Source organism: Chelon labrosus, assembly GCF_963514085.1.
Source record: "Chelon labrosus genome assembly, chromosome: 10".
NCBI lineage: Eukaryota > Metazoa > Chordata > Actinopteri > Mugiliformes > Mugilidae > Chelon > Chelon labrosus.
Genome location: NC_140360.1, coordinates 27,272,117 through 27,286,142, shown reverse-complemented (window position 1 = coordinate 27,286,142; position 14,026 = coordinate 27,272,117). Strand labels below are relative to the sequence as shown.

The 14,026-nt window shown below is 41.2% G+C and overlaps 1 protein-coding gene across 1 annotated transcript in view; it reads left to right on the top strand.

Moving 5' to 3' along the window:
• Positions 1 to 5,954: 5,954 nt before the first annotated feature.
• The window catches only part of ajap1 (adherens junctions associated protein 1), a gene marked incomplete at both ends in the record, with an annotated part of 44,214 nt that continues 36,142 nt past the window's right edge, over positions 5,955 to 14,026 (top strand). The window contains one exon of the mRNA XM_084553780.1: positions 5,955 to 5,983. Within this exon, the coding sequence (XP_084409906.1) occupies positions 5,955 to 5,983 (29 nt within the window). The remainder of the gene's footprint in view (positions 5,984 to 14,026) is intronic.

Here is a 14,026-nt window from a genome sequence, read left to right as displayed (position 1 = left end):
AGGTCCGAGGTCTTATAGTTGTCTTTGCACAATATACCAAGACAATTTTTTTGGTTGACAATACCATGTTTTTTCTTGTTCTCTGGTTTTCAATGAGATGATATTTAAACAAATAAAATAATGGTGGTCAGTTTTGCTTGAACCTTTGGTAACAGAAACCAGGAGATGTCACAAAGTAGTATACAAAGCAACTCTTCGTAAGATGTTGGTGATTTGAAATTGAGCTAAAAATGGCTTTAAAAATGGTCAGACGGCTTCCGGATAAACTAAAAAGCTTCCAAAACTCTGGATTGAGTGGGTTTATATCATGTTAGTGTACAGATAGAGTTGTTACAAACATTCATGTAAAAAAAAAAAAAAAAAAAGACTTTTTTTTTCAATCAAGAGCAGATAGTTCTATAGTTTAGCGTATTTCATGGTAAACTATAGTCTGCTCTTGTTATTTCTAAAAAAACATATCTTCTTTATGTTATAAATATGTCAAGAAAACATTAACACATATGCATTTAAAAGAAAAACAATAAAATATTGTAATAATATTACATAATGTAATAACACTGCTGCAGCTCTATAACTGGAGGACAAATGTGTGAGTGCAATTACATTTTAAACATGTGGCTATCTCCTAACGGATCTGTTAATTAGAAGCTGTTTGGTAAAACTTTAATAAAGCTGCCAAGATGCTCTGCCTGTTAATGTATGTCTACCCATAATCGTAAACACAGGCTCACTTTAGTATGCTGTAAACACTGCATTATTTGTTTGCTAGTCAACAAGAGAAGACCTGTCGTATCGCCCTATTAAATGAGGGTTTTCTTCTTCTTTTATGTTGTCAAATACTTGGCAGGAGAACTACTTTGAACATCAATAGCAATAAAATCAAGCATTGTGATTAAATGAGCATTCATTTAACTTACTGCTGATTAATAATGTTGCCTTGTGTTCTCCCATCTGACTGTAGGTCGAACAAGAGAAAGACTGAAGGGAGGAGAGGTAACTAGTTTGTCGATCACCAGTCGCAAGACTCCTTAAAGCTGAACTGATCGATATTTTTTGTGCCCACTGTTTTCTTTCCACTCATTAACTCTGTTTCCAGTTGCAGAAATCCGCTGAGAAGAATCCATTTTTTTTCATTTCTATCTAAAAACCTTTACTTGTAGAAATTGAAATATTGCAAAACATTAAATAAAACAGCCAAATGCAAGTGTCATAATAAATACTGCTGTGTAAATGATCATTAGATACATGTGTAGCGCCCATATAGCGCCCATATAACAATACCAATACAGGCACACTGAAAGAAATTTAAAAGCTAGAGTGCAGAACTTTTACAATCAAGGCCTTGCCCATCAAGTTCATACAATTCTGATTTAGCTCATCGGCGGCAGGTAGATCCCTCTGTACTTTACTGTACCAAGGCCTTAAAATCTGGAGGCAGTGGTGACGACAGTCCTGCACTGGCAAACCATACGTTTTACGCCAACCAGCAATGCTTGTTTTCCTGACCTGAAGAGGGTCAGCAGCCAGAGCAATGGTGACTGAGTGGGCTACATCAACGAGGTGTATGGAATGTGTACAGAATGTAATGTTCAATGAATTCATTGTCTTTGATGGGCAGGAAGAATTCAATAGAATCTAGGAGGTATGCAAGAAAGGGTCCTTGCATTCAAAGGAAGGATTACAGTCTAAAAAACAAAGCAAGCATCAAGGACAAACAGGGATTACCTTTGGTGTAGCTCTTCCTTGCTGAAGAGCAGTGAAAGAACAGATGTGACTGGGGGACTATCTACTGTATAAATACGTCGTACGAACGTGTCGGCGGTGTTTGTATAATTACTCTCACTGCCAGGAGGGGGAGACAAACGTTCTGCACTGATGCTCTTTTGTATGTCTCAAGATTTCTGTTCAGATTAAAGCCTGGAAAAGCTACAACAAACACCCGGAAGGCCAAGAAATCCGGGTTTCTAAGAGACAGCCAGTAAAGATAATCCCATGGCAACCTCTGAACACTCAGACGTTTCCACCAGAGAAGCAACTCTGTCTGTAACCCCAGCAAGACCACAGCCATAAACCCACTCTGCAGCATCGAATTCACCGTGTACATTTAACTATACCCACAACTGCTGTTCAGAGCGACTCAATCCAGCTTAGCAGACATACACAGCAACACTCAAATCCCTCTTCCTTTTAATTCGCACTCTCGTGGCGGGGTGTTAATGGCTTACACAACAGATGTTTAGTATGCTGCGTTTTGGTCCATGTGAGCCAGAACCACCCGCAGCCTCAGACATCCATGACAACCTGTGACTCTGTCTCTGAGGCAGAATAAGCCCGTTCACAGTCTTATCACACGTACGTGTCGCTCGCATGAACAAAGGCAAGCACGCATGAGTACGGGTGAGCATGAAACAGGGGAAGACGGCATGCAAACCAGTGAGTGTGAGAGATGGGGTGTGAATGAGAAGGGTAGAGATGGAGGGAGTGACAGAGGGAAAGAGAGCGATGACAGCTTCCATCTGCTGGGAAGCAACTGATGCGCTCCTCAGACAGAGATATCCACTTGGATGAGTATGTATGTATGTATACACAGTAATGCACTAATGAGGGTATTTGACAGAAGTGTGTGTTATAGCAACAATTAGTGGGGGAGGAAAATTTGCCTCATCATGTATAGAGCAGTCGGTTTTACAAACAGCTGCAATTCATCTGATTGGGAGATGAGTGTGTGTGTAATGGTGATAGAGGCAGAGAGTGTGAGGCTAAGATAGAGAACCCACATAGAACACACCATAGGCTAATGGATGCTCTATGTTCAGAATCTGAGCACAAAACGGGTCCAAATACAGCAAATGGCTCTTTCAGGAAAGACTGGTGCGGTTGCAAAGGCTAAAAACAGGTGTAATGTGCTCATTGGTTTGACACTTTGACCCCGAGGTGTACAAGAAAGGCCGCCACATTCTCTCTCTCTTTTTTTACGCAAGAGCTGATCTTGTCACGGGTAATGTTTTCACCCATCCCGCTGTGCGGTCACATCAACACAATGATTCTAATGTAACAGGATTTTTTTTGCCCACCACTGACATCTTGTAGTACAGGTGTGCAAAAAGCCTCCAGGATGACAGTTTAATGCTGCACTCGTGTCATACAGGAGCCATGGTAGATACAGACCCGCTTGCTAGACGGAGCCTTTCGCTTCAGCGTTCAGCTGGTAAATATTATAGAGGAACATATTTAACCTCATCTCAGCAAGGTGACTTGATCGATTGTGATGTTCTAAAGTCTTCCTGAATTCTCACGTCATGTCCACCTAGTATATACTAGTACATACTGCACAGTATCACTTTCTTTTTAAAATGGGGCTTGTACATTTTAAAGGAGGTAACAGTATGTCATCTACACATTAAAAACAGCAACAAAAATAATATTCTATGTATCATTTTGTTGTGTGATCATTGCTAGTGACTCTGTAGAAAACCTTTCATTTTTTCCATAATAAACTTCAGTGTAAAAGTAAATGGTCTTGTCTTTTAGATAGCACTTTTGTGACTAATGGTACTCAAAGTGCTCTACAGTCACAGAGACACATTTACCGATTCACTCACACAAGCACACACACATTCACACACCAGTGTTAAGCAATGGGAGCAACTGGATGTTCAGTGTCTTGCTCGAGGACACTCTGGCATGTGGCATTTCTGGGGATTGAACCAGTTCGTGGACAATTTCCTGGTTTGGGATTGATAAAGTATCTATCTATCTATCTATCTATCTATCTATCTAATAGATAATAGAAAAATCCATTCTGACATCAGTCATGGACTGTAAATTTAAAGAATGACGGTATTTTTTTTTAAACATGAAAGTAATATGACATGATATTTGTATGGAATTTATATTTTTATGTAATATCTCTTATTTGGGGGGTAAGTTGAACTTGAGTTCTCCATTCTCAATTCTCCTTTCATGAACAAATTGCTAGTGAAAAAACCCCAACAGACAAGTCAAGCCTTACAGGCTTTGGCAGTACTGATGTATTTCCTCATTGCATTATTACAGGTAATTCTCTTACAATAAGGACATGTCATAAAGTATCAGGCTTACAAGAAGTAATCATGTGCTGTCTGGTTTTGGGAGCGTTTAAAGACTTAAAGTGTTTAAGAGTGTCCAGGAGCTCAAATACAAGAACAGAGAGAACACCGTTTATTTAAAATTTCACTGCTTTGGAACAGCGAGGTATAATTCTCGCCCAAGTTCTGACTTGGCCAAACACATTTGGCAGCACTTTCTGGGTGAAGGCTGGTGAGGGTTCATGTGTTTGTTGCAGCACAGTAATATGTCACATTAACATAACAGTATTATTAATAATAATTAAAGCAAATTCAGCATAAGTAATTACATAATTCATTCAATTATGAATAGATATGAGATTTTTCTCAAAGTCCAACAGGCTAACATTTCTGCAGCAACAAATACCAAATAACAAGTATTTGCTATTCGATAAAAAAAAAGAAAGAAAAAGAAATTAACACATCATATGATACTCAGACTGGAATAGCAAAACTTTACAGTTTTTTTTTATTACATCATATCATATCCTATGAGTAATGCTGTATGTTTTTCAAATATATTTCCAGATTTATTTATTTATTTTTGTGACTATTTTTAGGCACCGCTCTGTACACTTGTTTAAACCCAATGGCATTTCTGCAACAACAGACACCCGAGGATCTAAAACTTAAAAATCTTAAAAGAATAAAAATATAAACGAATTATTATAATTATTTTTATGACCCAAATAATATATTTTGCTGCTTAGTATTATATTATATTATATATGCTGTATGCCTTTCAAACATACAGTATTTCCAGATTTCTTTTCACTCGTTTGCTCATGCAGCCCGTAGGTACAGAGCCTTTTACAGTCCCTGCTGTCCCTTGTCACACTCGGTCTGACAGTCCTGAGTGTGTGCACCCACATGACGTGAGACTCCAGCACATGACATATTTGGCTTTAAAATGACGTCACGGCAGCGTGGGACTCAGCGGGCAGGTCGTTCGTCAGTCTGAGAGAAGAGGAGCAGCAGGAGGAGACGGACCAGTCTCCTCTCCTCTCTGATGACAAGCTCTGATCCCCCCTCTCTCTCTCTCACTAACTCCTCCGAAACAACCCTCAGCCTCCAGGATTCTCCTTCGCCGCTTCCCCTCTTCCTTTTTTCAGTTGCACCTATTTATTTATTTTTGTTCTGTTCATTTTTTTTACTTTGTATACTAACCCCTCCGCTACCCTCAACACCTCCAGAGATGTGAGCAGATGAAGAGGACCCCTCGCCAGTGGTGACTTGAATCCTCCGTGCTTCAGAGTGTCGAACGTCCTCATCATCCGCCCACATTTTCTTTCTTTTTTTTTTTCCATTTGGACGTTCATCTGCCTTTCAACAATGTAGGAGAAGGTGCGCTGTCATTTCAACGATGAGGATGCCAAGTACATGCCCTGTTTTTGCCCGTCTTACCATCTTTGTCTCTCCAGCAGGGTGGGAGGTGGAAATAAGAGATTTGCGTGAAGGCAAAGTTTGAGGGTATCTCCTCTGGTTTCCCGCTCACCTGTCCGCCTGCACGCGCCTACCCCTCTTCTTTTAACTGACAACGAGGACGAGCGTCGACAACAGAACAACCGACGAACAACTTCAAACAGACCTCATATTGTTCTGCTGGTTTGCTTTCTTCTTTCTTTTTTTTTTTTTTTTTTAGTGGGATTTGTTGGAGGAATTTGATGTGCGCAACGCTGAAGGATATGGCTTAAATAATGTCTCCGTTGACAGCTGGAGGAAGGTCTGTAACTTGAGTGTTTTTTATTTATTTATTTTTTTAAACATCAGCAATTGTCGACTTTGGTGGAAACCCATCTAAATGGGAGGGTACCTGGAGGACTGAGTCGGATTCGGCAGTCGAGAAAAATGTGGATAAAACGGAGTGTTGCGCGCAGGTAAGCCACGAATAATTTTATTTAGCGCCGTACTAATTACAATATAATTAGCAAATGCGTGGGGTAAACGAGGAATGCTGAGAACGTTTTATGTAGTTTCACATTTGACGCTGCAGTTCGACAACATGTCTCAGTTTTTAAATCTACGCCACTGCAAGTTATGAGAGTCTGCTGGAATTGATGACCGGATTCCATGTATCGATACATACGAACGTAGGAGCTGTTGTGCCAAAGTTCTTCACATACATCGACCATTCTGTAGTGCTGCTGTAGTGTTGACAGTAAGAGATGTTAAGGCGCAGGTTTTGTGGAGATATGTTTTGTTATGTATTATTTTATTATTTTTTTTTAGGAAGAATATGATGGAAAATTTCTTATCCTGTACGCTGGGGGTCGCCAACAGAACGGCGCACGCCACACACATACACTCGCAGACGCGCGCGCGTGCTCAAAAACACACGTGTACAGACACGCGCGCACGCACGCAGCCTCAAGGTTAGGTCTGTCAGCTCCTCCTCACTCGCGAGGGGGAAAATATCAGGCGCGCGCGCTCAACACGCAGTTAATAAGGAAATTATAGGGAGAAATTAGAGGTGAAAAATAAGATATAAATACGTCTAAGCGTGGGTTGTAATCACGTTATATTTCTAGAGTGCTTTTAGCTTCAACCCCCTAAAATATGGATACCGTTAAGTGTTACCACAGATAGAGTAGAGGATGAGATGTAGACTATCTGGGTGGAGAGAAAAGCTTGACCTCGATGAGAATCATTGCCCCTCAGTTATTAAGCCACAGTGAAAAACTCTACATCCAAACAATAAATAACAACAATATATAGTAAACTATAACTCTAAATTGCAGCAAGCCTTCCCCTGACATCAACTTAGTTTCAAAGTCTCCAAACAAAAGCTAAAATTGAGCTCATTCATTTCCTGTGAAATAGGTTTAGAGGTAATGACACGCTGCGAAATGAGACCGAAACCTGCCAGCGGTGAGAATCTCTTGCCACCTGCTGGATCTCATTCCCACCGGTAGCTCTAATTCCTGCCCATTTGCAGCCGTGCGTTTATTATGCATGACACCCACTGTACATCTTAGGGCTGACCTCGCGGGGTAATGGCAGTGCAGCAGACAGAGCTGTTGCGCAAGATGATGAAACGAAATGCTTTTAGGTCCCACGTCTCGACACTGATCTGTCAGAGGCACAGAGAAACCAGTTTTCATCTTCAGGAATTTCCTTGTCACTTGCTGGCGAGATGTGGAATGTCAAAATTGGAAGCTGGATGTTATCAGTTCTTGTGGCTGAACCTGCTTCTTCTAATGACATGTTTCAGATACTTTCCTATCACACACTAAAACTTTGTGTTCTTTGTAGTTGTCACTTGTCATCAGACAGTGAATGTGAAGGTCTGTACTGGGATAAATCCCTTCTTTTCAATGTGACTCAGTTTTATTTGTTTGTTTGGAGTAAGAAGGAGAAATGAGCCGTGTGTGTGTGTGCAGAGAAAGCTACTGTACCTGTTGGAACAGACAAAGAACAAACCACCTACAGGAACTAGATATGTGGGCGTAAATTCAACAGCACTGACTCCAGCAAACCAGGAGAGAAGGACTGATGGATAGCATTTTAAACCAAGGCCTTTGAGGATGGCCTCTGTCGTTACTCATCGGGTATTAAGGGCAATTTGTATCATTTAAAAAGCCCGTGGACTAGGGCTGTGTGATAATTCCTTATTATCATCATTTATGGACGTTAGACTGTAGGGGACGTGATGCTAACAAGTTGTGATCTTGTTTTATACAAAATGTTCCCACTGAAACTAACAGTATATTCTTTAACAATAAAACATAGCTGATAAGAATATATTGTGTTTACATTTATCATAATAGATGGATACGGAAATACTGTATATTCTTTAACTTTCAACCGTACTGATCTACCAGAGAATAAATGCAGGAAATGTGACTTCAGCTTGGCACATATTGCAGTATTTCTAAATAAATCCCGGATCATTATGAAGATTATTGATATTATTTTAACTGACTGACACAATTGCGTTTTCAGTCTCCATTGTACTGCGCTTGACATAAGTTAGCTGTTTCATGTGGTGACATGGAACATGCACTGGCCACTCTAATATTTCATTGGACCCCCTTTAGCTTTGATTACAGCACGCATTCTCTGTGGCATGGTTTCGATAAGCTTCTCCAATGTCACCAGATTTCTTTCCATCCAGTGTTGCATTCATTTTTCACCAAGATCCTGTATTGATGATGGGAGAGTCTGACCACTGTACAAAGCCTTCTCCAGCACATCCCAAAGATTCTCAGTAGGATTAAGGTCTAGACTCTGTGGTGGCCAATCCATGTGTGAAAATGATGTCTCATGCTCCCTGAACCACTCTTTCACAATTTGAGCCCCATGAATCCTGGCATTGTCATCCTGGAATATGCCCGTGCCATCAAGGAAGAAAAATCAGGAAATCAGCTGGTCTGATTCTTTGGCCACATAGTGTTGCTGAACCTAGACCTGACCAACTGCAGCAACCCCAGATCATAGCACTGCCCCCACAGGCTTGTACAGTAGACACTAGGCATGATGGGTGCATCACTTCATCTGCCTCTGTTCTTACCCTGATGCCCCCATCACTCTGGAACAGGGTCAATCTGGACTCATCAGACCACATGACCTTCTTCCATTGCTCCAGAGTCCAATCTTTATGCTCCCTAGCAAACTGAAGCCTTTTTTCCAGTTAGCACGTGTGGAAATGCTCTTACTTTCACTATTAATCATAGCCCTGAGTTCTACTGTTGTTTTTCTGCGATTTGATTTCACCAAACGTTTAAGTGATCGCCGACCACGATCAATCAGGATTTTTTTCCGACCACATTTCATCCTTGAAGACGATGGTGCCCCACTATCCTTACAGTTTTTAATAATACGTTGGACAGTTCTAAACCCAATTTTAGATGTTTTCTCTGCTTGATGCATGCCAATGTCTTGACCCTTCTCAGACAGACTAACATCTTTTCCACGACCACAGGATGTTTCTTTCAACATGGTTGTTTAAGAAATGAGAAGCTACTCTTTGCATCAGTTGGGGTTAAATGCCAGCTGAAAGATAATGGCCCATGCAGTAATTATCCAATAGGAGGCTCGTACCTATTTGCTACTTTCTTTTTGGCCAGGCAGTGTAGTTGCTTGGTGAAAGCTGTCTGTGTTGAATAGTGTGCTTTCAATATCAAAAGTGATATTAAAAATTAATAAAAAAAAGTTATTATTCACATGCATTGCAAATCGGTAGTGATGCACCGATGTAAAAATTCTGGCCGATACCGATAACCGATGTTAATATTGCTGTTATGGCCGATACCGATATTTACCGATGTCGATATATTTATATGAAACACATTTTTATGATAATCAAAATCATTAATCATCAATAAATCATTTTTTTCTTTTACTTTTGCATTTTATTTTCAGAAATGACTGATACTGTATTCTGATAACATTGAAAAATATTTAAGGTACAGTAGTAGGCCTAAAAAATGGCCAAAGCCACTTAGCAAAATAAAATGACTGATACTGTTTTCTGTAAACATTGAAAAATCTTTAGTTGAGCAGAGATGTCGTCTGTTTGGTCATTTTTCAAAGTCTTTGAAGAGGATCCTATGCTGTATGTAATGACTCCTCGCTATGCTGTATGTAATGACTGTGAAGGCCGGGTGATGCGAGGGGGAGCTCGTGTCAAATCGTTCAACACAACCAATTTGATCACCCACTTAAAAAACAAGCATCCCGAAGCCTACAAAGAATATGAAAAACTAGCTAATGCTAAGCAGCGGAAGAAAGCTACTGCTATCAGAGCTAGTGAGCGGAGCGCGAGCAAGCGAGGGGCGGAGCGGATGGAATTTTGGTGGAGCGCGGAGCGCTTGTTAATTTAGAGGCCGGAGCGGGCGCTCTGTTCCGCTCCGATACCGCTCACACCACCAGCCTGACGCGTGCCCAAATCCACCCAGAATTCATTTCTTCCTAATAAAACCAAAACCGTTCATTTTCAAAAAAATTGCCATGGCAAGATGGAGTTCGTGAAATATTTTAGAAAGGAAACTGATAGGGTTATTTCTCCCTCTTTTAAATTGGAGCGAGCGTGGAGCGATTTCGCTGCAGCGGGGGAGGACTTTTAGGTGGAGCGGGGAGCGAAATTGAGCGGAGCGGCCTGACGTGAATTTGAGCGGAGGAGCGGCCGACTGAACAGCCACCTGAGCGAGGAGCAGGACATTCGCACCGCTCAGCTCCTCTCAGCTCTGCACACACATCAAATACACAGGAATAATTATCGGCCTGTTCACATCGGCTCTATTTTTACACCTGACCGATACCGATGTGTAAAAAAATGACCATATCGGCCGATATTATATCGGCGGCCGATATATCGTGCATCACTACAAATCGGTAAAAATATGGTTAGATGACGATGAATGCCATCAAATAAATAGCCTACGCTGCATTTCCTCTTGTGAAATTTAGTAATGAGTTCTTCAAATTCCGTACACATATATGCATTTCAAAGAAGATACATTTAGCTGTGATCCAGTATGCCTGTAATGGTAGAGAATTTTAACAAGCTCGAACCAGAGTGCGTTAAACAGCAGGGATTCAGCTCTCCCTGGCTTGCCATATCCAAGCTCAATCTTTTATGGACGTCACACAGTTTTAGGTTCCCCACGGTGAGCTCTCGTGTTGCTGAGGCACAGGAGATGCTATCAGGCCTCGGCACACTGCAGCTGTAAAATATGACTGGCAGAGGCACCAGTTGCCTTTCACGAGGGCTTCGTTTGTCTGCTTCCTCTTGCCTACATTAGGACTGTTGAGCGCAGGTGACTTCACGGCCTGAATTGATTCTTGCAAAAACAGGGACAGGATGTGACATGACATGAGTGAATGAAGCATTAGTTCAAAGATGATGATTAGAAAATACAGTAACAAGAAGAGAGGAGGCCGTTTTAATGAAGTGTAAGCTGCAAGAGCTAGGGGAGTTATGCTCTTGTATCGATATTCCTGGAGCTCATGTGTTTAGTATTCTGTGTGTTATCCCTGCACTAAGAGCTGCTTTGTATCTGACTAGTTGTTTAATTTTGATTTATATCACTACTTTAATGAACAAGCGTTCCCTATGTATTATACTCTGTTCTGATTTATTTTTTTTCCACTGAGAAACAATTGCACATCTTCAGTCTAGAGCTGCTAATTGTGTATATGACCAGCCATCGTCCTCAATGATAACTCCAAAACCCCCTCACCAAAAACTCCAGGGCTGAATGTGACATTACTGTGTTAGGGGCCATCAGATATTCCAATATTCCTATGATTTAGGTGCCATCTTAATAGCCTCTATGAGGGTTATTAACTGGGCCTCTCTGGAGCGTGATTAACCTAATTTGCAGTGAAATAGGCTGTGTTGCTTCTCTGAGATCCTATCCTCGGGAGGAGTGTGAGCCTGTGTATGCGTGTGTATTTGTGTGCGTGTGTCTGCGTGTGTGCCGTTAACACCCTGCACTCAGCAGTCTGTTAAGTCCAGGAGGACCAGAACAGGTTGTCCCTGTGTAGTAACGCAAGAGACAAACAGACATGGATGCTCGGTCATCTGGCCATTTTTGAAATACCACAAAGAGAGATACGAGTTGTTGTTCCAGACGGTGGTGAACTGTACATGACCCACCACTGACTGGCGTTGTAATTAGCAGAGAAGAGACATACAGTATGCAGAACTGGATCATAATTGCTGTTGTGGTTTACTTTCCTACTAAGACATGATTACATGGAAAACTGGAGTTTTGCTGATGTTGATTTTGGAAAAGTAATACCAGTAAATAAATATTCAATAAGATGAATTCTAAGTATAAAGTATAAAGTTGTGGCTTTACACCATTATGGGACAGTAAACTTTCCTTAAATTAAAACCCCATATTCGAATCTCATGAATTTTAAGTGCAAAATTCCCACTGAACTGATCGCAGTCCTCAGCCTGATTGGGTTTAATGACCAGCTCGTCCAGTTTGGGTTACACGAGGAAGGAACGGGAGCACATCCATCCCATAGAGTAAAGGAACTAACGGCACAGAGCTCATACTTGATTCATGTAGTGAGCTTTTGCTGGATCAATACTGCCTCTACAAAGGATCAGACTTATCCGTCATGGCCCTTCCCACTAACTGGCCCTCTCCTGGCACGGGGGGTGTATCTCAGCGGGCTGCTTTCCTCTAAAATACTTCATAAATGAAGAAAATAATGCATGTCGCCCCACCAAATCCCCACCCGCTTTATTTTTTTCCAGGCTACTCAGAGTTAGTTGATGTGGATTTTGGCATAAGGCACAATAAAAACTTTGACAGCAAGGACTGATATGATTGGAGCATTGTCCTCATTCTTTTTTCACCCTGTTTCTTCACAGCACTGCTTAACTTTATGAACACGTGGGTCAGGCACACTGTACTAGAGGGGTTTGTGCAGAGGGAGTAATTAATGGGATGATGCATAACCCTTGGCTGTGGCATCTTAAACCCCCCTCTACCCACAAACCTGTATACACTCTGCCCCACCCTCTTTCTCTTTTGTTTTCCTCCATGAATTATGTTCCGTCCTCAGCAGTGCAGCAATGTTTCTTACACTACAGCCATTGTAGCAGCTGCTGCAGCCTGGCCTTACAGGCATGGCTGTATGTGTGTGCTGCACTCTACCAAAACATTTGGAAGATTTCATACAATATTTGCCTCCCAGAGGCCTGCTGCACAGAGGCAATTCATAAATCTCTGGAACTCTTTGGAAAGCCAACTGTGGTATTTATCTCCCTAATACTGGATATCTACCGAAGAGAGCTTAACTCCTACACCTCAGAGCCTGTATTTTTTTTCAGAGCAACGCAACCACATGCAGCTGATATTTTTAACAAACACACACACACACAGCCAACAAGTAGAGATAAGTCCAAATGGTGCATTTTGATTTATGATGAGAAGATGTTAGGATGTGAAACAAATTCCAGTGGAAAGATGATACTATACTTCAGTATAGTATATAACAGGAAATTGTGTAGCTACAAAAAGGTGATGGTGACTTTCAATATGTCCCTATCAATGTTTTTGATCTCTGGAGAGGTCTCTTAGAGTTTATTTACATGTTCAAAATGTTGTTTATAGATAACTACGGCATTCAGTACTTGAATGTGAACATGTGCCGCTGTCCAGGGGACATATTTTGAGAGTTAGGCTGTTGTAAATTGTGTAAGGGCAATTCTTTATTGAACCTGCCTTATAGCAGGGTATTCAAGTGATATAGCTTTTGCTGATGATCAGTGGGAGATGTCTAGAGGAACTGTCAACACCTGGTTAGTCTCAGCGCTTACCGCACTCATTTGATATCAGGGGCATGCCACTTAGCTGGAGCAATATCCAGGAGGATTTAGTCACCGTAATCAACAAATCAGAAACACAACATAGTGGGAATAAGAGATTTGGTTTCTGTGTATCTTGGCAATTGAGCTTGCCAACTCCAAGTCATTTGCATGTGTGTGCGTGTGTGTTGGGGTGTGTGTGTGTATACATGCTGGGTTATATTTGCCCTGTCACTTATTCTAAGAGCTTGAGCACACATTACCCTTCAGCTCCGACAAAGGAATGATTGCATATTCAACAGGTTGCAAATGGAAACTCAGAGGTATTACAGCTTGTCCTTTTAGGGGGCGGAGGATGAACCCTCTGTACTTGCGCACTGTAAGGAACGCAAGTACTTATACAATTGCAATGCAAACACAGCTGACAACTACACAGAGATTCTTATTAACTTGAGTATAATTTGGTGCATACATGTGCAAGGCTGATTTGATAATATTCAGCACTTAAATACTGGCCATAAAGCAATAAATCATCTTAACGACAGGATAATCATATTAGAATTATAATGTAAAATGGGCTTCGAGTGACACTAGTGAAGTTTCTTTTCTTCCTCCTCATATGTCGTTCAAATGTATTATGAGCTCAGTA